A 22,378-nucleotide genomic window follows, 5' to 3' on the forward strand; every position below is an offset into this window, starting at 1 on the left:
CACCCATGTGCCCGATACTACCGGTCAGTATGCAAGCTTTCTAGACCTTTTCCTCACAACTTCCCCTGAGCTATGTTCATGTTCCGTTCTATCTCCTCTGGGATCCTCCGACCACTTTGTTGTATAGTTAGGATAAAAATGAAATGTAATAAGTCTTCAGACGTACCTCTCCACCGTACTGTATATCGATACTCTATGGCTGACTGGGATAGCTTCCGTACATTCATATCTGACCTACCTCTGCATTCCATGTTTAAAAAGGATGTGTCCTCTATAGTATTAGACCTGACCGAATGGTTAATTGTAGGCATAGACCGATTCATACCATCCAAAAAATTCCAACAAAAAACCTAACAGCCAGCCATGGTTCTCCCTTGAATGTGCTGCTGCCATCGCGCACAGAAGTCACTTTTTCCATAGCTACTAGCGTAATAGATGTACTGAGACTAAAGCTGCTTTCAGGACTGCCAGCAACCACTGTAAAAGAGTAATAAAAAATGCAAGAGAGCTATATGCTCAGTCCGTTAAATCCAAAGTAGCTGAGCAGCGGCTTGGTTCCCACCAGTTCTGGCAAATAACAAACAGGATCTTGAATAGAAGCGTGCGTTCTATCCCAACTATCATCAATGGACCTGAGGTCATCTCGTCAGCATCAGAGAAGGCTAGACTATTTGCCAAGAACTTTGCAGCTAATTCTACCCTATGTGACAAAGGCCATCAACTCCCCGTATTTCCTCCTATAACAGACAACACGTTATGCAACATACAAATATCTGTGCGTGAGGTCGCCAAGCTAATCAAGAACCTTGATTCCAGTAAAGCAACTGGCCCTGATGGCATTCCAGTTATAGTGCTGAAAAAGCTCCAACCAGAACTTGCCCCCATACTTACAAAACTGTTTAAGCGTTGCCTTAAGGAGAAGTGCTTTCCAACACCCCGGAAAACCTCATCAGTATGCCATGTATTTAAGACTTCAAGTCAAAAGTCATCTCCCTCTCAGTCCAAACCAATAAGTCTCCTGTGTGTCATGAGTAAGTTGTTAGAATCCATATTAAATAGAGAAGTAGTCAACCACCTCAACAGAAACAACCTTCTTAGTGACATGCAATATGGTTTCTGCTCTGCAAGATCTACAACAGATGTGCTAGGATTAGTGAATCTCTTGACAAAGGCTTCCTTTCCAGGGCAATTGCTCTTGACATATCAAAGGTCTTCGATAAGGTATGGCATAAGGGCTTACTTCACAAGATTTCCAGCTACGGTATAACTGGAAATGTTTCCTCAATCATTAAATCCTTTCTCTCCGATAGGTTCATAAGAGTAGTGGTTGATGGGCAGAAATCAGAGACCCACAGTATTAATGCTGGAGTCCTTCAGGGGTCAATCCTGGGCCCAACTCTCTTCCTGATCTACATCAATGATCTCCCAAAACACATACTTAAATCATTTATTGACATCTATGCTGATGACACGACCATCTATGGCAACACATCAAAGGCCGTAAATAACAAAGTTCTCTCTAATTCTCTCTCCTCTGATCTTGAGCGCGTGGTACAGTGGGGGAAGAGGTGGCTGGTCACTTTTAATGCATCCAAAACCAAGCTTCTATCTTTACATCATCAACGCTCTGATCCTCATCTGGCATCAATTAAAATGGATGGCTCTCATCTTGGGGAGGCTCCATGTTTTGACAAGCTTCTGGGTTTGACCTTTACTCCTGATCTGAAATGGAACACGTACATCAGGTCTGTTGTCAAGGACATCGGGAAAATGGTGGGATCCTTCTACCGCTCCAGAAGATATCTCACTACTGATGCAATTCTCTATCTGTATAAAAGCCAAGTACGTCCAAGGATGGAGTATTGCTACCACATCTGGGAAGGAGCTTCTAAAAACAGCCTATCCTGCCTTGACAGAGTACAAAATAGACCGTGGTTTAGTGGAGGATGCCCTTTTCTCTTCCCTGCAGCCTCTCTCCCACAGAAGAGACGTTGCGAGCCTGTCTTTGTTTTATCGTTATTTCTATGGCAAGTGCTCGTCTGAGCTCCAATCTCTCGCCCCCCCCTCGCCAATCTTTCACGAGAAACACGCGTCTGGCTGAAACTACTGTCAATAATTTTCCCCACTCTTTATCTGTGCCTAAATCCAAATATAGATTCCATGAGCAGAGCTTCTTTCTCAGAAGTGCACGACTGTGGAACTTTCTTCCGTTCGCCTGTTTCCCACCTGACTACAACTTGGATGTCTTCAAATCCAACATAAACAAATTCCTGACAAACCGCCCCCTTAAGTAAGACACTCTATCAAATCTCCAATACTAATGATTACTACAATACTATCTCATTGATTACTGTACACACAATAACCCTTATCCATGAGTGGCCTCCGGGCCTTGATAAGTGGTGACCCCCATGTAAAAAAAAAAAAAAAAGTGAATTGTTTAGAAAAAAACAATACTTGCATGCACATGTCTCTGTTTCTGTATTAATTAAAATATAATAGTTATGTGTATTTTATGACCAGGCAACGCCCCGCAGCCTGCTAGTATATATAACAAATCCAAAAGTAAAAATTAAGTTTAAAAGCTAAAAGCTTCTGTAAACTTAAAGCGAATATAAATATTACTATTTATATAGTAATCCCAACCAAATAAAAAAGCACAATACAATCAAAATAGGAAATAGAGCTTGCCATAAAAGAACACAATTCAAGACTGTAAATTATGATTTACAAGAATTTATTGTTTGACAAGATACTCAAAAACAAATATTAAGATTTTTTTTTAATCCACAGACCTTCAAAGAATGCGTTCTTTGTTCTTTTAATCAGAGGAAAGATATTAGCAAATGATTATTATAGTGAAGCTATGAATTTATTAGTACTGGCTATAATAATCATTTACTAATATCTTTCCTCTGCTGAAAAAAAAAATGCATTCTTTGAAACTCCATGGATTAAGGAAATCTTAATATTTCTTTTTGAGTATCCTGTTGAATAATAAATTCTTGTAAATTATAATTTAGTCCTAAATTGTGTTCTTTATATATATATATATATATATATATATATATATAGAGAGAGAGAGAGAGAGAGAGAGAGAGGGGGGGGATACATGAGGGGCGTTTCAAAAGTAATATCTTCTATTTTTTTATTCCGCCCGAATGAATCAAAGAGGATTGCAAATTATATTATTATGATGACTGAACTTATGCATTCATGACCTGAAAGTTTCATCTCTCTGTTGCAGATATTGACGGTGTGAGACTTAAGAAAGCAATCCTTGTAATGGATATGCATCAGAAGCAGATATGTATCACTGAATTCCTGGTAAAAGAACACTGATAACGGCAGTGACTATATAGAAAAATAAATTCTGGATTATAAAAGGTCACTTGTTTTAATGGTAACAGTTCTGTCTTTATAGCTCTTCAACTGTTTGAGTTTAAAAAATAGGAGGCTATATTTTTGGATTGACCTTGTATGACAAAGCGCACTCCAGACGCAGACGCACAGCCATCGTTCATCATTGGCAAAAGTGCATTGAGAATGGTGGTAACTATGTAGAAAAATAAATTTTGGAGGATAAAAGGTTGCTTATTTTGTGCATACCACTCCCGTCTGTGTAGCTCTTCAACTTTTGGTGATCTTTCAAACCAACGCAGGTTAATGTAGCAAAATGGGGTCCCAAAATTCAACCTCAATCTGAGTTTGGGGAAAGGTGTAGAAGCAGAACCTAACCCTTTTGAATAAATACGACAAAACTTTAACGCTTTAAACATAGATGTAAACAGTATGAGCAAATTTTGGAGAAGTTATAACGAGGCAAAAACGTTCCTTATTTAATTTTTTGGAAATTCTAATTTTCTGAATGGTTGAATTTTTTAAAAATTCTAATTCTTTGAAATGTTTAATTTTTATTTTTAAATTTAATTTTTTTTAACTGTTAAATTAAACACTTCTAATTCTAAAATATTGTCTATAGAAATAGAATGCTCGGAAATTCTTTGAACTGCTTTCTTTAATTCTTTGAATTGCTTCTGGGTTTTCTTTTAACTTATCTTGCCTTTGGTAACGTTTATTTGCTGCATATTACACCTTTTCCATTTTTCTGTTGTTAGGTTCTGCCTCGACACCAGTGACAGAGTATCATATGACTCACCTTTCCCCAAACTCAGAATGAGGCTGGATTTTTGAACTCCATCTTGCTACATTAATTCCAACACATTTCAGGGGAAAACATTAAAATGCATTTACATGCCATTGCAAAATTAGTGTAAATTCTTAAAATTACGAAAAATTATTGAGTAGAAAAATAATTTCAAGTAAAAGTAGAATTGATTGAATTATTGAGTTTTATCGTATTTCAGTTCAAAAATTCAGTACTCAAGGTTAAGACGCCTGAAGTGGACTACCTAAATATGGAACGGAAGTCACTAAACATGAAACGAAAAACGAAACCATATGGAAATAATTTATCTAAAAAATCTCTTGTGATTTTTTAGTGGAATAATGAAGGAAGCTTCGGTTTCGTAATTCAACTGAAGGTAGCTACTTTTTTATGATACGTTATTGGTCCCCTGACAAAAGGAGGATGGATCTGTAAATTCACCCTTGTCTGTTCATCTGTCTGCACTTTTCTCAATAACTATGCTTTGGAATTCTTTAAAATTTTACACAAAAATTAAACATGATATGAGTAAAAAAGTAACAGGACAGATTTTCCGGGAATACTCCAGTTGCCCCCCCCCCCCCCACACACACCTCTTGGGGTGCCTTTAGAGTTAAAATGGCTAAAATTGACACTTTTGTGCTTATTAAAAAAAAAAATGATGCCTTGGATTTTTATAAAATTTTCTGAAATGTTGTAACTATATGATTTCTATATAATTTTGTTTGTCTATACTTTGCGATAACTCTTGAGTGTGCTCCAGGGGCTCTTTTAGGGCTAATAATAAAAACACTCCATTTTTGGGACTATTTTACCATATTTGTCCAAAATTTTCTGTGTATGTCTATTTTGCAGCTTTACATGGTGCTGAACTCAAATCTGAATATATTAATGCCTTGGGGACATTTGGGGCTAAATGGGGGGAGGCAAATACTGAACTTAGTCATTTCTTTTTATGCCTCGTTCACCGTGCACTCATGAGGGACCATGCATGCTTCACTTGTTTGTGATAAAATTTATGAAAAAGAAAATTATTTATAGAAATCTAAACTATGAAAGTTTAAATTACTTTTTTTTAAATAAAATATTTCCACATGAATATATTTTAAACACTAAAAAAATATTTATAGAAATGTAAAAACAAAAGTTTATCATTTTTTATTGTTTCATGATAAAACAAGAAGTGGTTCCATATAGTCTCGTATTTCGTTTCATGCTTAGTATCTTCTGTCCCATATTCAGGTAAACAGAGTCCACTTCCGGCATTTTAACTTTGCGTACTGAATTTTTGGACTTCATCCGTATGTTTTGATATAGAAGAATTGTGAGCCCAATTCAGTATCACAAACAAGGGAGATAACCCTTAACTTTAAGGGCCTGCAACCTTTAAACTCGATGTCTGGGAACATAATTGTGGATGATTATATGTTAAAAATATATCTAGCACACCATCTACTGAATCATGTTTTGGAATTTTTGGAAATTATACTAATTTCGTCATGACATGTAAGTACGCAATAATATTTTCACCTGAAATGCGTTGGTTTAAAAGATCATCAATCTACACAAACACCACAAACTTTAAACAGCCATTGGAGATGTCTCCCCTGGCGACCCCTATTGCGAAATAGGCAAGATGGCCGGGACATGATTGATCTCATTAAAATTTGATTTTCCTTTGAAAAAAAAAAAAAAAAAAAAAAAAAAAATACTTGATCAAATTAAGTGAAACTTTTTTTAAGAGAACTTAATTCTATAACGAGAAAATATAATGTAATTTTTTTTTTTTTTTTTTTTTTTTCAACATTTTCATTTTTTAATGTCTTTATTTTTTTAAGGGATTAAAATATTTTTGGTGCCTGTCAAGACAGGGCTGTGCAAGCCTTTTCTTGTTGCACACAAACACACGCGTTTACATCTCAAGCCACTTTTCTTGTCATACACAAACATATGCACGCATATACACACATGTACATATATTCACGTTCACATGCGTACGCACACACATGGGCAACGTCACTTCCCTTTAAAGGAAATCCACACATGCGCGAAGGACATCGGAAACAACTACAAAAGCAAGAGACCTAAGCTTTTTGCTTCTTTTTGATTCGGCTCTCGACCTGAGTGGTCGACGGACCTACCACTCCCTTCGGGGTGCGCTTCATGTCCCCTGCTACTATGTGTGGGGCAAGAGCCAACTGACAGTACGTACACCTTACACACTTTCTCTCTTTAAGGCCTGGATTGACTTTCTCATTCTCTCTCTACAACAATAGACTTTCCCTCTCACCAGCTAACAGCGAGAGACACACGCCAAACTAAACACGTGCTGTACCCTTTCTTTTATTTGTTTCTTCATGAAATAAATTCTAGTTCGTTTATTTCAATTTAACGCGTTGTTCGTTTCTTTCTCACTTCAATTCAATTTTCCTATTTTGCACGACTGGGTGATAATATACCACCAGTCCACTACAAACTGATGAACACGCATTTCCACAAGTCCCGCAACAGAGTCCACGGGTCTATTTTCAAAATATGTGGTTTTAAGCAAAGCAGTACTTACTTGTTATGCCGAAAATATTAATGTATCAAAACTTACAAAAATTCATTGAGTGGTCTAAAATAGTATGTCAGCCATTAAAGTGTCGAATAGGGAGATAAGTTTGTCTTCCGTATTCTCAATCTTCAAGGAGTTCATATCTAAGAAAAATGCAGTTTCTCCCCAATTGTCTGTAAAATACGTAATGGCGCCGGACTCTCTGTTGAACATGGTAAGTTTTGGAAACTGAGGTAAAAATAAAAAACTATACAAAATACTGTTAGAAACTCACCGAATATATGTCAGCCTATGTCATGGTAACATATATTGAGCGTGTGTCTAACAGTATTTTGTATAGTTTCTTATTTTTAACTCATTTTCACAAACTTACCGTGTTCAGCAGAGAGTACGGCACCATTTTTAATTATTCTAATACATCGGTAAACACTGTACGTTTTTCGAACTGAATAAACATGCTACATTAAATAAAAACACTAAAAATTATCCAGTTAGGTAGAAAAGTAACTTATCTTGCCTTTGATAATATTTATTTTCGAATCTATGTGCATACTGCAGTACTGCACAGTACAAACCCCTGAAATATTCTAGATATACATTCATTACAAGTACTACCATTCTAAAATAAAAAATGATTTTTTTTAAATGGTAGGCATTTTGGTAGGCACCGCCAAAACTGGGGGGGGGGGGCAGGTCAGTACTTTTTGACGGACCGTCTTTTTAAAAATCTACCAAAAATCAGGTAATTATCCGATCAATACGAAATTTTCAGCGATTATTAGGAGAAGAATGGACTTTATAACAGTGTACTTATTTTTCATAAACGATATTTATATATTTTTTTTTGCTTACAAACCCCCCCCCCCCCTTGTTTTGAAGTGGGAACAAATATGCTTAAAATAATCATCTGAAACTGAACAAAACATATTGTGTTGTTGTAAGGGACAGAATTATAGATTTAAAAAAAAAACAAACAAAAAAACATTGTTTGCATACCTTATTTTGACGTCTGAATATCAGAACTTCGATTGTGTTTAATTATCCCGCTTTTGAGTTTTGAAGTGTGAAATTCGGTGAATATGTTAAGTAAAATAATTAATTTAAGTTAAGCAAAACAAAAAAAAAATTTTTTTATATTTATACGAAAAAAGCCATTTTAAAATTTTTGATAAATAAATTAACAATTTTTTTTTAGCGAGCCGAATAATGCATGACCATTATTAAACAGAGCATGCTTTGAATAATCGATACAAAAAAAAAAAAATTCGATAAATATTGTGCCCTTTGTGTTAAAAATAGCATCATTTTTTTCGATCTCGTTTGAAAACGTTTGCCGCCTTTCGACTACGGTGGACCAAACGCGCTGAAATAATTTTTTTTTATTCTGCTTTAAATTGCCCCCTCCCCCCATTTTGGGGAGCCTGGCCCCCACACACATACACATTAAAAACCAAACTCATACAAATGGTCACCCATCTGGTACTGGCCAGCCTCAGCTTAATAATACATTGAAATTTTCGTCACTGAAAAATAAGTTTTTTTGGCCTGTTTGGTCTTCCATAGTTTTCGTCTCAATCAAAAGAAAACGTAAACAGAGTCGATCTGAACTCTACGGCGACGCGAAATGTCTGGTTACCTATATGAATAAGTGGAATTATTTGAAATTCAGGTACTTATATTATAATATTTTTGCATATTCTCTTAGAAAATCATCCTAAATCTTAGTTAGACAATAAATGAATAAATAAATTATTTCAAAAACCCTTTTTTTTAAATATTTAAGTACGTTATTTGTGCAAGACAAAAAATATCAATTGTTAACTTTTTGGGAAAATTTAACATTTAAAATTGAATTAAAAATAGTAGAAAAAGTTTTACATTATTCTGTTTTCTATATGATAAAATTCAGGGTTTTATCTTTCTGGAAAAAAAAAAGTTACTCAGAAATAATGGATTGTAATAAATGTAATTTAGTTTAAAAAAACAACAACAACTTGATTTTGCGGCCATTTTTGGCGGTGCCTACATTTTGGAAATAGAAAGAAAAGGGGGGGTTACATGTTCTGTCTTTGGTTGATGTAGTAAAAAAAAATCTATTTAGTTCACTCCCACTTGCAAGAACTGTGACATCAAGGTCGGAAAGTGGGATTGAGAAGTCAGCACCCTCGGGGAAGGACACTTTGACATGCAAAAAGTGCCTTGGCAGCCTCGTCCACATTCCTCAGTAAGGGCGCCTCAGGCGATTAAACTGACTCCTTCTCAAAGAGAGAAGGCAAAGCCTAGGAGGGTGGATCTGATCTCCTGGAACTGTACATAAACCAGTATGACACCGCAACCAACAGGGACCAGATCCCCCGGCAAATTGTTTTTATTTTAGAAGAGTTCCGTCCGCGACAAGGGAAGAGTTAACAAAGCGCCTCTCAATATGTTAAGAATGACTTTCTAAATTTACCGGGGATGTTAAACTGTACAAGTGACTTTTTTTTTTCAAGTATTTCCAGAGTGTTGACACGTCTATGGAAAAAAAAAAAAAAAGAAAAAGTCTGGGTTTTTTTTATGAAAACGAAATTCAAAAAACAAAAACAAACGCAGAAACACTAAACTCAACACAGACGACAAAATGGTCTTGCTTTATCGTTTAAAAACTAATTAAAATAAAATAAACACTCCTGCCTTTTCTCTTTCTAAAATAATAACAAAACAAACAAACAAAATCATAACGAAAAACATATTTTTAAAAAAATCATAACAAAACTGTCCATTTTATATATTCTTCACAAAAACAACATACGACATTTCTACGACAGTCAATGCGAAAAATGAAAAAAATAACCTATACATTTAGTGAAAAAAAAAATGATTTAAACAATGGTTTAAAGCTTCGTCCACATTCCAGAATAAAAATAAATACTTTAAAGGCTAACCTTGGGTAATTATTTTCTGTCATTATCGAGTGTTTCTTGTTGGACTCGAAAAAACGCCATTGTTGTAGTCGACATGTAAAAAGCCACCATTCTATCCCGCAGTAATGTTTACATAAACTTACACGGATAAAAGATCTAAAAACAACCATTAGAATATCTTTAATCAATTATAAAAATTATTTTTAAAATTATTGTAAATCTATATTTTTAGTTATTTTTTTCAATTTCACATTAAAAAAAAATACAAAACAACAACAAAACAAAAAAGCGTTTCGTGTGCGGAGCTGCGATTCTGATTTCAAAACTGACGCACGCGCACGCGCGACATAATCAAACATGGCTACCGACGAAAAGAGACCAAAGAAAGGAATATTGAAAAACTCATCCAGTTTCGATAAACCGGAGAATGCATCGTAAGTTTTGTTCTTGCATTAACCCCAACATCTTTCCAAATGTTCTGGTATCTTTCTTTAATTCTTTTGATCCCTTCTGTCGAGATCCGACCATTGTTTTTAGTAGGAGTTAATAACGTCGTCTTAACTTTTGGTATGAAAAAGTCTTCGAATCTTAAGTCCGGGCTATTTCTTCGATAAATAAACAAACAAAAAATTAATAAGTCTTTGATCGATTTTTTTTTTTTTGTAATTCGTTAATTAAATATTTATCGATTAAAGAGTGTTATTAGATTATTTTTGGTTTTTGCCAACGATTGTTTCTTTAAACAAAAAAACAAAAACAAAAAAAAGCAAGAAACTAGCAGGGTTACTCAGTGTTGCCCGGAGACATTGATCACAAAAATAGTTTTGCGTGCTTGTTTGTCTTGAGATACGTGCAAAATTATTTGTATCATTTTATGAGAGTTCCGTCCATGGCAAGATAAGATTTAAAAAAACAACAACAAAAAACGTCGTCTTAACTAACAGCAATTCAAAATAAATTCAGAGGGAAACTTATGAGTACGTTCCCTCTCTCTCTCTCTTGTTCTTGTTTGATATAACAGAAAGAAAAAAAACCCGACTGACTGATTGACCTAGTTTGTGTTTGAAACGAGTACCAACATAAAATGAGAAGTCATTTCTCTTCAGACAACTGTTTTTATTTAGTAACCCCTAAAGAATCAGTTACACCGTATATAATTGTTTTTATTTTTATTTTTTTTATGCACTTTTACCGTGTTAAAGTAATAACGTTATTATTTAGAAACGCATTCTTAACACGGGAAGGTTTTTGTTGTTGCTGTTGTAATTATTCTGTACTTTTACCTAACAACTTATTTTTAAAAAATAAATTAATAAAAATCGTAAAACGGCGGACCTGTACGAGAGAGAGCGCCCACTCCCTAAAAATGCGTGTTTTACACGTTTATTTCAAGTTTTTTTTTTTCCGACAATTATCATAGATTACAGACTTAACTATCATATTAGCAGAAAAATTGGGGGGGGGGTGACTTAAAGGGGTTCACTTTCCCGTTATAACGTTCTACTTCATTGCTACCTGACTTATTGTCCATTTCTTTACCGATGTGTTACGTGATTAGAACGTTATAAACGAGAAAGTGACCTTCTTAAAAGTCATTAAATTTATTTATTTTTTACAAAATTTTGGTACTTGTGCAGTTATGCACTTTTGCCACCGTACTGAAATAATACTGTTATTATTTTGAAAGCCATTATTTATATGTGGAGGGGGTGTTTTGTAACTATTCTGTGCTTCCACCTAACAATTTAATAATAATAAAAATATATATCGTGAAGCTTGAATTTAACCTGAAAAAAAACTATTTAAAAATAGCTCGGTGGCAAAAGTGTACAGGCACCACATTTTTTTTTTCTATACTCAAGTCTGTAATCTACGATAATCGTCGTAAAAAAAAAAAAAAAAAAAAAAGGTGAAAACCATGCATTTTTAGGGGGTGGGCACTCTCGTACAGGTCCGCCTACAAAACCTGAATTTAACTTGAAAATACTATTAAAAAAATAGCGCCTTATGTCAATGTGGCATGGCTGTCCTATTTGAAGATTTACCTGCAAAGAGTTGCTTTTTAGGGATATTACCTCCAACCTCTCCATGTTAAGAACGGCTTTCAGAATAAACACCCTTTGCAGGCAAGTCTTCAGTGGGATAACAAGACATATTGACCGCGCGGTACAATAAGTGCATAAGTACCGTTTTTACTCTAATTTTCAGTGCTTCTACAGAATTTGAACCAAATATCTACTTGTGTCGAACTAAACCTAGAACTTAGGTTAGAGTTTAAAAACAAACTATGCTATTCAATTATGTTTCTGAATTGTTTTTAGATGAATATTAATATTATTATTATAACTATATTATTTTGATTTTTGTGACTACTGTTCTCATCTTGAGTGTTATTTTCACAACGTTTCAGTCGATGTAACCTCCGAACTTCTTCAGGTGTATCTGGTTAAACTCCGGAATCTTTCTGTCGAATCCCGAGTTCGACATGATACATCTGAAGAAGGTCGGAGGTTACATCAACTGAAATGTTGTGAAAATAACACTCAAGAAAGTCTGTTGCCAAGGTCGCTGGGAAAATAGTGGGATCCTTCTACCGCTTCAGAAGATATCTCACTACTGATGCATGCAATTCTCTATCTGCATAAAAGCCAAGTACGTCCAAGGATGGAGTACTGCTGCCACATCTGGGCTAGAGCCTATCCTGTCTTGACAGAGTACAAAATAGACTTCGTGGCCTAGTGGGGGATGCTCTTTTCTCTTCTCTGCAACCTCTCTCCCACAGAAGAGACGTTGCGAGCCTTTGTTTTATCGATATTTCCATGGCAAGTTCTCGTCCGAGCTCTAATCTCTGTTCCCCCCCCCTCGCCAATCTTTCACGATAAACACCTGTCTAGCTGAAACCACTGTCAGTAATTTTCCCCGCTCTTTATCTGTGCCTAAATCAAAACTTAGATTCCATGAACAAAGCTTCTTTCTTAGAAGTGGAACTCTCTTTCGTTTGGCTGATTCCCAGCTGAATACAACTTGGATGTCTTCAAGTCCAACATAAACAAATTCCTGATGAATCGCCCCCTTAAGTAAGACACTTTATCAAATCTCCAATACTAACGATTACTACGATACTATCCCATTGATTACTGTAAACGCAATAACCCTTATCCCCGAGTGGCTTCCGGGCCTTGATAAGTGGTGACTACCATGTAAAAAAAAAAAAAAATGCAAGTAATACGAGCGATCTGTTCAAATACTGTCTCTTTTTCTTATCATTTTTGTTTGTGCATTTTTATTTTTAATTTGGATGGAGACAACTTGCCGGATGCCAAAAATTCATTCGCCCACATTCAGGGAGACTCGAACCGAGGACAAATGTGTATTTCAGCGGCGTAAATTATTTGACAGACAAAAATTTATAAAAATTATTTATTTTTATTAAAACACATTACTAGACCTTAAGGCGGAAATAAAACCCGAACAAATGTTATTATTTTTTCAACGTTTTTTTTATTAGACTAAATGTGCTACAATCAAGCTTGGCCTTTTTACGCTCTTGCATGGAACCATGATTTTTTTTCCAAATTATTGTTTTTTGGGGTTTTTTTTTTGTTTTGCTTTTTTTGGAGGGGGGGGGGAAGTAAATATTTTCAGGGGATCATGATTTTTGGTGCCCATGTTTTATTTAAAAAAAAAAACAAAAAGAACATAATTTGGGGAAAAAAGAATGGCAATATGAAAAAAAAAAATGGTACCAATGTCTTAACAATTTACGCACTTGAAGTGCACATTTAGAAAAAGACCCCCCCCCCTCAAGTTTTGAATGTCTTTGAAAGCAGTGTGGTAAAATTGGATCATTTTACCACACTGCTATCAAAGACATTCACTTCGGATTTTACCATGCAATTTGGATGTTAACTTTTATATGGTTTTCTTTAACTTCCCTTACTCTATGGCTTTTAATTACTCAATCAATTTTTAATTGTTATTTTCCATGTCTCACTAACTTTAGCAAATAAGTGTAAACCATTATAACTATTTGCTAATATTTTCTCCTCTGAAGAGATGGTAGACATCGAAATCCTATAGGATAAGGAGTTAAAATATTTCTAATGTATTCTTTGTCTTACATAGAATAAAAATCTTTTGATCTGAAACTCAAACATTTCACGTCATAAATTTTTAAATTCATTGAATGACTAAAATTTTTTATTTATTTGCTCTATCTTGTATATCGAGCAATTCTTATTTAGGTGGGATAATACTTACAGAATATTACTGTCAGTAATGTCTTGTAAATCTTCAAATCACAGGTTTCCATACCAGCTGATTGTTGGATAATTTTATTCTGAAATATATATATATATATATATATATATATATATATATATAGTCATCTGCATACAGTACTATTTTGCTGTTTTACAGCTCATCAGTGCGGCTAGACAAGCAACTACCTCAAGCCAGGATCGAAACTTGATCGCCCAAACGACAGTTGGAGCTTCTAACCATTGCACTATACGGCTGCTGCTATCTGTGCAATCAGCATCAACCCTATTCAGGGTTTAACCGACTTCCTCCGAAGGAGGAAGTTTCATGGGAGTAGGAAATTCACAAGCGGTCCCCAGTCACATGTATATCCCCGTCAGGGGAGATGACGACGTTAGGTCTTTGCAACTTTTTGCAGGGAAGTGTCAACGTCTTCCTACATACAGCACCTGGACTTCCCAAATTGGTCACCCATTTTAGTAATGACCAGGCTCAACGTTGCTTAACTTTGGTCATCTCGCGGGAACCGATGTGTCAATGTGATTATGCCGTATAGCAAATATGTGGGCGGTGAATTAAGTGTTTTCACATTGTCCAAATGCCTACGCTCAATTTGTTTACACAAAGAGCATCGCTTCATACGCTAATGGTAATTTGTATATCACTTCTCAAATGCTCAACCTAAGATAGAGAGCATTATATATATATATATATATATATATATATATATATATATATATATATATATATATATAAGTACATAGGTTTAATAGTTTAATAAAGTATTTTGAGAAACACTTTAGCAAAAGTTAAATTCACATTTATTTTTCGGAAAGGAAACACAAATAGAGGTGCAAATCCTTAATCTGCAGAGTTTCGAAGACATACTTTCCTTTTCGTCAGAGGGGAGGAGTTAGCAAAATGTATAAAGAAATTTTGCCTGTAAAATATTTAAAGAAACTAAGTATGAAAAGGATCATACTAGCGTGAAAATGAAATATAGAACAATGAAACAGATGGAGTGGGGTAAAAAACAAAAAAAGGAAGAAATATATATATAAGTATATATTCTGCCCTTAACTCATCAGAAGAAAAGCAACTATCAATTCATTAAAAGAAAAATGCATATGGGCATCATTACAAAAGCCGAAAATTGAATTGTGCATGTCAACATACTTAAAGGAATAAATTGTAAGATGGTCAACATGTTATAATTTGGAATATAGATTTTTGTCATTTATTTATTATATGCTCTGTATTTACATTGAGCTTCATAAATTAAAGGATCGGTATAAATAAAAGGTGAAATATACTTGAAGAGAACATTTTCACACACACACACACACACACACACAATATTCCTGGTGAACCAAGTGTAAAAGAGATCCAGAAAAACAATTGCACTTAAGGAACAACGAGAATACTAAAAAGAGCTCTCGGTTAGTTTCCACAAAAAGCAGGGCAATGTTGGCAGCTGGTTTGGCTGCCCCATACCCAGCGTTACAATCTTCAAAGAAAGAAAATTAAAAACACACACACACACACACACACATATATATATATATATATATATATATATATATATATATACTTTGGGGATTAGAACAAGAGTCTAAAGAGCAGAGTATATTTTAATGTATTTGTGCATTCAATAATACAATTAAAAGAAAAGAAAAGAACACAGTGCTCGTTCTAATGTTGATATATAATAAGCTTGATAGGCATGTATATCCTAGAGCTATTTTAATATTAAGTAAGATGATTGATAATTTATAATTAAAATAAAAAATCGATTTCATAAGGAAGAACAAACAAAATCAATAAATTGTATGATCGTTTCGGAAACAATGTTTTTACTGTGATAGACATTGAGTCTTGGACAATAATTTTATCATATATTTTTGAAAACAAATATATATATATATATATATATATATATATATAAATGAAAATTACAATTGAATTTACCAAAATGATCCAAGATGGTAAAATTAAAGTAAATTTTAAATATTAAAGAATTAATATTTATAAGATTATCTCAGCCAGATATAAAAGCTCGATAAAACCAAATAGGAAATAGAGCTTATAATATGAGCAAACAGTTAATAAAATATGTTAAAAAAACACTTTGAAAAGAGTTAAAAACATATTTAATCTGAAAAGGAAACACTAGATAAATGGATAGTCCTTAATCCGCGGAGTTTCGAAGAAATACTCTCCTTCTCATCAGCCTGCATGTTGCTAATTCCTACCCTCTGATGAGAAGGAGAGTATTTCTTCGAAACTCCGTGGATTAAGGACTATCCATTTATCTAGTGTTTCCTTTTCAGATTAAATATGTTTTTAAGTCATTTCAAAGTGTTTTTTAACATTTTATTAACTGTTTGCTCATATATGTGTATATATATATATATATATATATATATATATATATATATATATATATATATATATATATATAAATAAACTGTGTATTTTATCCAAGGAATTTATTGTTTGAATTTCTACCATTCAATGAAACATGTGTAAGACGCAGCAATATCATTTTTTCTTTTTTTTTTTTTTTTGATAGTTTATATATTTGACTTGTTCATCATGAGTAGAGTTTTTTTTTTTTTAATGGCGGTCTTTGAGATGGTTGGAGTGTATTCCAAAATATTTGATGCTTGTCCAGAATCCCACCTAATTTTTAAAAAAATGTGGTGGCTTCCTTCAGTTTTGACAGACGATGGATATCCACTGTAAGGATGCCTGCACGTTAAATTTTTGTGGCAAGAGTTGCGCAATCTTCAACCACACCTCTCCTGAGTTGACATTGTTACATACCAGTGGCAAGTGGATGTTCAGGACGACTGGAAATAATGCTGAGATAAGCGGAGAGCATATACAACACCTAGAATTCCCAAATGGTCATCCATCTGGTATTAGCCAGGCTCAACATTGCTTAACTTCAGTGATCTAATGAGAACCAGTGTGTCAATGTGATTATGCTGTATATATATTAATGATGTACGTACCCCTCACGGAACAAAATTGTCATATTCCAAAATTCACATAAATTGACCAAAGAATCTCAAATCTAATATGTCCCGCATTATCGGTCAAGTTCCAAGTACTTTAATGGAATTTGGTCTGATGAACTTTTATCACTTGGGCACCCTCAACATACATACTCCCGATCAATCTGATTAGCAGCAAAATTCCACCCCTTCACTGTTGAGGTCCCAAGAAACTGGAAAGCTTTCTACTCTAATAGTTTCTTCTCTCAGATCCCTAGACTTTGGAATTCCCTCCCTGCGTCCCAGACTGTACTGACATGCAGAAGTTTAAATGTAATGTGAACAGACATCTTGCTACTCAACTCAAAATATCTGTTTTTTGTTTTGTTTTGTATTTTTTTACTTGGGAGTCACCACTTATCCAGAAAGCAACTTGAGGATAAAAGTTAATGAATGAAAAGTGATAGTTAATGGTGTAAATTGGTTAGAATTTGATTATTTATGGGAACGGCTCAACAAGAACTTGTTTACATTGGATTTGAAGGCTACCATGTTGTATTCAACTGGGAAGCAGGCCAGCGGAACAATGTCATATGCGAACAGTCTGGGAAAGAAGCTTTGTTCATGAAATCTGCATTTAGATTTAGACACAAATAGAGTGTGGGGGAAATCGTTTATAGTGGTTGTAGCTAGTCATGTGTTTTTTTTTTGTGAAAGTTTGGCAAGGAGGAACCATAGATTGGAGTTCAGTCGAGCGCTTGCCATGAAAATAACGATAGAGCAGAGGCAGGCTTGCAACATCTGTTTAGTGGAAAGAGGTTGCAGGGAAGAGAAAAGGGCATCACCCACTAGATTTTGAAGCCAGTTTTGAACTGTTGGACATGATCCTAAATAATAACCCCTTATGTTACAATGGACTCAGAAACGGCTATGCCGATTTTAAAAATTTTTATTTCACACAAAGGTATTTGATGTGTCTGGGAGTGTTCTTATGTAGGTTTCCTATCAAAATGCGTCCGTTAAGTATCGAAAATAAAAAATTTAAAAAAATGTCAGATTAAAGAAAGAATTCTGATTTTGACCAAAGTTAGCACTACTATACAACCTAACATCACAAGTGCATTTGAGAAGTTTTATCACCACACAAGCAGGAAGGCCCAGCCTATAAAACCAACGTTTTTGAAGATCGTAGAGGTGGGGGCGCATTCGAAATGAATGTTTCTGTTTAGAGCACAATTGAACCATGATACTTGACTTTTGCATTTTTAACTTTAATTCAAGCCGTTATATATAAAAATAATTTTATAAAATCAACAGTAGGTTTTAATACGGTATAATTACGTTTGACACACCGATTCCCGTCAGATCACCGAAGGTAAGCAACGATGAGCCTGGCCAGTACCAGATGGGTGACCATTTGTTACTTCCGGGTACTGTATGTGCTTTCCACTTATCTCTGTATTGTTTCCAGTCGTCTTGGACTTCTCCTTGCCACTGGACTCAAGCAGTGCCGATTTAGGAGAGGTGTGGTTAGGGATTGCACAACCCTTGCCACACAATTACATGTGCAGCTGCCCTTACAAGGGTATGCTTTGTCTTTTGAGACTGAACGGAGGCATAAGTAGATTCTTTACAGTGCAATGTAGACTATGTATTGTGAGGAGGCATATTGTAGGATCAGTGGATGGTGCAAAGCCAATCATTCTGCAATAAAAAGCATATCATTAATACATGGAGATGATGTGTTCCTACATCTCCCCTCGTGCTAAAGTACCTTTAAGCCAGTTTTGTTAAATGGCTGTAGTTTTTTCAATGCCCGTGGCATCTGTTGAATATTCGCATTTGGCCCGACAATGGATATATCCACTGCATCAGAAACATTGTTGTCTTGGAGCAAGTTCAGCACTGACCTGCTTGTACACGTCCCAATCAACACAGTTTTCGGAATTGCTGCCGTGTCATGTCTGCAGTGATCCTTGGAAGATGAACCGAAATCATAGTGGCCTTGTAATTTGGTACAGGGATATGCTGCAGAAAAGGAAATGTTGGCGGAGCCTTGGAGTACCGCGTTGCATACTGCATAATGACGAGAAGATCCCCGATGGCTATGATACCCATGGATTTCAAATGGTCAGCTGTGATGCCGGAAATGGTATTTTGTGTGATAGTTATCCAGGAAAATCTTTGCAAAGCAGGAATGTTCACTGTGAGAAGCCCCTGCCTTGTCAAAGAATTCGATTTAGGAGGCTGAATCAATGAGCTGACCTGGTGATCCTGTTCGTGGCGCCATGTAGGATCAGTGGATTGGATGGCGCAAAGTCAATCAGTCAATGTGTAAAAATTTTTTTTTAAATATCATTAATACATGGAGATGATGTATTCCTACACATATGAAACTTCCTCTCAGTACACTAAGGAGAGAGAGTCTCTTACTAGGGTTGTCAATCAATCGATTTGATTAAAAATTGGTGAATTCACTAGTTTCGATGACAATAAAAGTATAAGAGGGTGAAACATTGGCTGATCCTCATTCAATCCCAGACAACGTCAGGTTTCCCTGCTAGTATATAGGATTCACTCGTAAACTGATTATTTTAAAATCATGATAAAAAAAAATTAATACAGAAAAGAGTTACTCTACATCAAATTTTAAATTATAAAATGTTAACTATAAATTATGGAGTATGTATTCTAGGTAACCTGATGAGCAACAGGGACACATTTTTTTTTTTTTTTTTTCCTAAGCTTGACCATTTAGGTGGTGCGTGTGAGGACACTTCTCAACCTACATACTCTAAGAATTTTTTATCTACAGACTTGAAATTTGGTATATATGTTATTCAGACATGTGGGAAACTTTTTAATCAGGTTTCATACAGAAAAAAGGGCTCCTTAGGAGTCAAAATTGAAAAGGCCACCAGATTTTTATCTGTTTTCAACAGTTTCACGACTTATGTTAAATATGAATTAGTTTGAAAACATTCATTGAAAGTCGTGTCAAGCTGGCCTAATGGTTATCATACTTTACTCAGTGTCTTTAGGTTTTGATTTCAATCTCAGCTCGAGTGTTTTTTTTGTTTTTGGTTTTTTACTTACAAGAAGTGAACTATTTATGCTGCCATATCTGGGCAGGAGCTGCTAAAAATAGCCTATCCTGCCTTAACAGAGTACAAAATAGACTTCGTGGCTTAGTGGGGGATGCCCTTTTCTCTTCCCTGCAACCTCTCTCCCACAGAAGAGACGTTGCAAGCCTGTCTTTGTTTTACCGTTATTTCCATGGCAAGTGCCATTTAAACTGAAAGCAAAACTGTAGCAGTCAAAGCTGGTGACGTTACCACTGTACCAATGTCACACGCATATGAACTGATTAAAAATAAACTAAGATGAATGGACAAAATGTATGACGATTTTTTTTTCCTTTCAATTTTGATTCTTTAAAAACTATTTTAACCGGCTAAAGACCCATAAAAGAACGGTCCATGAAAAAATCCAATCATTTGAGGCCCCTAACGCCACTCTGCAACTTTTCGTTCCGGAAGAGATTGAGTTTGAAAATATGGAGACAGACAGACAGACAAACATAGTGAGTTTTATAAATTAGACTTGTAAGCATTGGGTACACAAGAAGTGCAGCTGGTAGGTGTTGAAAGACATAGCCAGTTTGTGAAGACGGTAGAAACGGATGAGAACTCAGATGTGGATAATATTTGGATGACGAACCTCTTGAGGTTATTAAGAATTTGAGGATTATGAACAATGGTTGGAGAAACTTGTTTCAGTATTGTTTTTTTTTTATTGTCACTCTGAATTTAAACGTAAGGAGCTACTATTTGGGATCGTGTCTTACAGGAGACTGTGGGGAGTTAAGCAGCAAGAAGATAACTGTTCACATTACATTTAAACTTCTGCAAGTTAGTACAGCCAAGGAAACAGGGAACCGAATTCTAAAATCTAGCAGTCCGAAGGAAGAAACTATTAGAGTAGAATGCTTTCCGGCATCTAGGGACATCAATAGTGAAGAGGTGGGATTTTGCTGTATGTTGGATTCTGCAAGAGTATGTACGTTGAGGGGGGGCACAAGTGCTATGAGTTAATCAGAGCATATTCCATTAATGCACTTGCAAAAAAAGCATAGGGATACAACATTACGGTGATGGGACAGGGGTCGGAGCTTAGCTGGTGGGGAGGGACCTATTAGAATGGGGGGGGGGGCTGTCTAAGGAGAGAAGACCAGCAGTAGATGCACTAGCCTATATGCGGCAACGATATTCCATGCATGGATGAATGGTGGCTTTGTAGAAAATATAGGATACTCTTTGGTGTGAGGAATTGTTTAGCATGGTGGCTTTGTAGAAAATATAGGATACTCTTTGGTGTGAGGAATTGTTTAGCATGGTGGCTTTGTAGAAAATATAGGATACTCTTTGGTGTGAGGAATTGTTTAGCATGGTGGCTTTGTAGAAAATATAGGATACTCTTTGGTGTGAGGAATTGTTTAGCATGGTGGCTTTGTAGAAAATATAGGATACTCTTTGGTGTGAGGAATTGTTTAGCATGGTGGCTTTGTAGAAAATATAGGATACTCTTTGGTGTGAGGAATTGTTTAGCATGGTGGTTTAGAACTGGGTGATCGTTCTGTATTAGACTTGATGCTTGCTCAGAATAATAACGAAAATCAAAAAATTGAATTTCAACCAAGCAATATTATCTACTTACTTAACTGTCATGTCAAACATTCACTTTCACGATCCAACGATCTGCCATTGTTGAATTTTGTTATGCAGATACCTACTCTGGTATCATAAAAAAATCTATTCTGTTTATTATTTAAATAAAACTTGCAATTTCCTTTGAAACGGTTTTCATTAATAATTAACTTTCTCCTTTATCGTTTTTCATAAGTTTTGGGTGAGTTACTAATTTCGTCACCATTGCTTGTGGTTGAAATTCAATTTTTACGATTTTCAATTTCCGTTATTATTCCAAACAAGCACTTTAAATTTATATAGTAAGGTGAACCCACTTATCAAAGCCCAAAGGCCACTCGAGGATAAAGGTTCATGAATATAAGGTGGTAGTGTAGAAATCGTTAATGGGTAGAATTTATTTAAGGGGCATTTAAAAAAAAAAAAAAAAAAAAATTCCCAGAATGTTGACGTGTGGTCACACGAAAATAAAATCGATTCTTTACCTGCCCCCCACCCCTCAGTCCTATTTACAGTGTGGGGGCAAAGAGTAAAATTTTACTGAGAAATCTTAATAATCGAAGAATTGGTTACTGAATCGATAATATTGTTGGAGAAGGATTTAAAAAAAAAAAGAAAAGTAGCAAGAATGTTTTGGAGGAGGGGGGGGGGTTACATATTTGATTTCTTAAATTACCTGATCTCCTCCAAAACCGACCCTTACCCTCCCCCCACGACTTGTGCTCTATTTAAAAAAAAAAAAATAATCCCCTCTTGTCTCCAGTGAAAGAATGTTTATTTTTATA

The 22,378-nt window shown here is 35.2% G+C and overlaps 2 protein-coding genes and 1 pseudogene across 3 annotated transcripts in view; 1 reads left to right on the forward strand and 2 right to left on the reverse strand.

Annotated features, from left to right (window-relative positions):
• The window catches only part of LOC145266535 (deubiquitinating protein VCPIP1-like), a 91,893-nt gene extending 82,138 nt beyond the window's left edge, over positions 1 to 9,755 (reverse strand). Inside the window, exon 1 of one of the 2 annotated variants that reach the window (XM_080122299.1) lies at positions 9,650 to 9,755. In XM_080122299.1, coding sequence (XP_079978425.1) covers positions 9,650 to 9,672 — 23 coding nt within the window. In that variant the 5' untranslated portion in view covers positions 9,673 to 9,755. The remainder of the gene's footprint in view (positions 1 to 9,649) is intronic. The other variant, XM_080122298.1, reaches the window with a different exon arrangement.
• A 152-nt stretch (positions 9,756 to 9,907) lies between these two features.
• The window catches only part of LOC145266540 (protein phosphatase inhibitor 2-like), an 88,835-nt gene continuing 76,364 nt past the window's right edge, over positions 9,908 to 22,378 (forward strand). Inside the window, exon 1 of the mRNA XM_080122315.1 lies at positions 9,908 to 10,062. Within this exon, the coding sequence (XP_079978441.1) occupies positions 9,986 to 10,062 (77 nt within the window). The 5' untranslated portion in view covers positions 9,908 to 9,985. The remainder of the gene's footprint in view (positions 10,063 to 22,378) is intronic.
• On the reverse strand, positions 16,770 to 16,886 carry LOC145266879 (5S ribosomal RNA; annotated as a pseudogene).

The sequence above is a fragment of the Euprymna scolopes genome, chromosome 41 (assembly GCF_053919585.1).
Source record: "Euprymna scolopes isolate OS-2025 chromosome 41, ASM5391958v1, whole genome shotgun sequence".
Classification (NCBI taxonomy): domain Eukaryota; kingdom Metazoa; phylum Mollusca; class Cephalopoda; order Sepiida; family Sepiolidae; genus Euprymna; species Euprymna scolopes.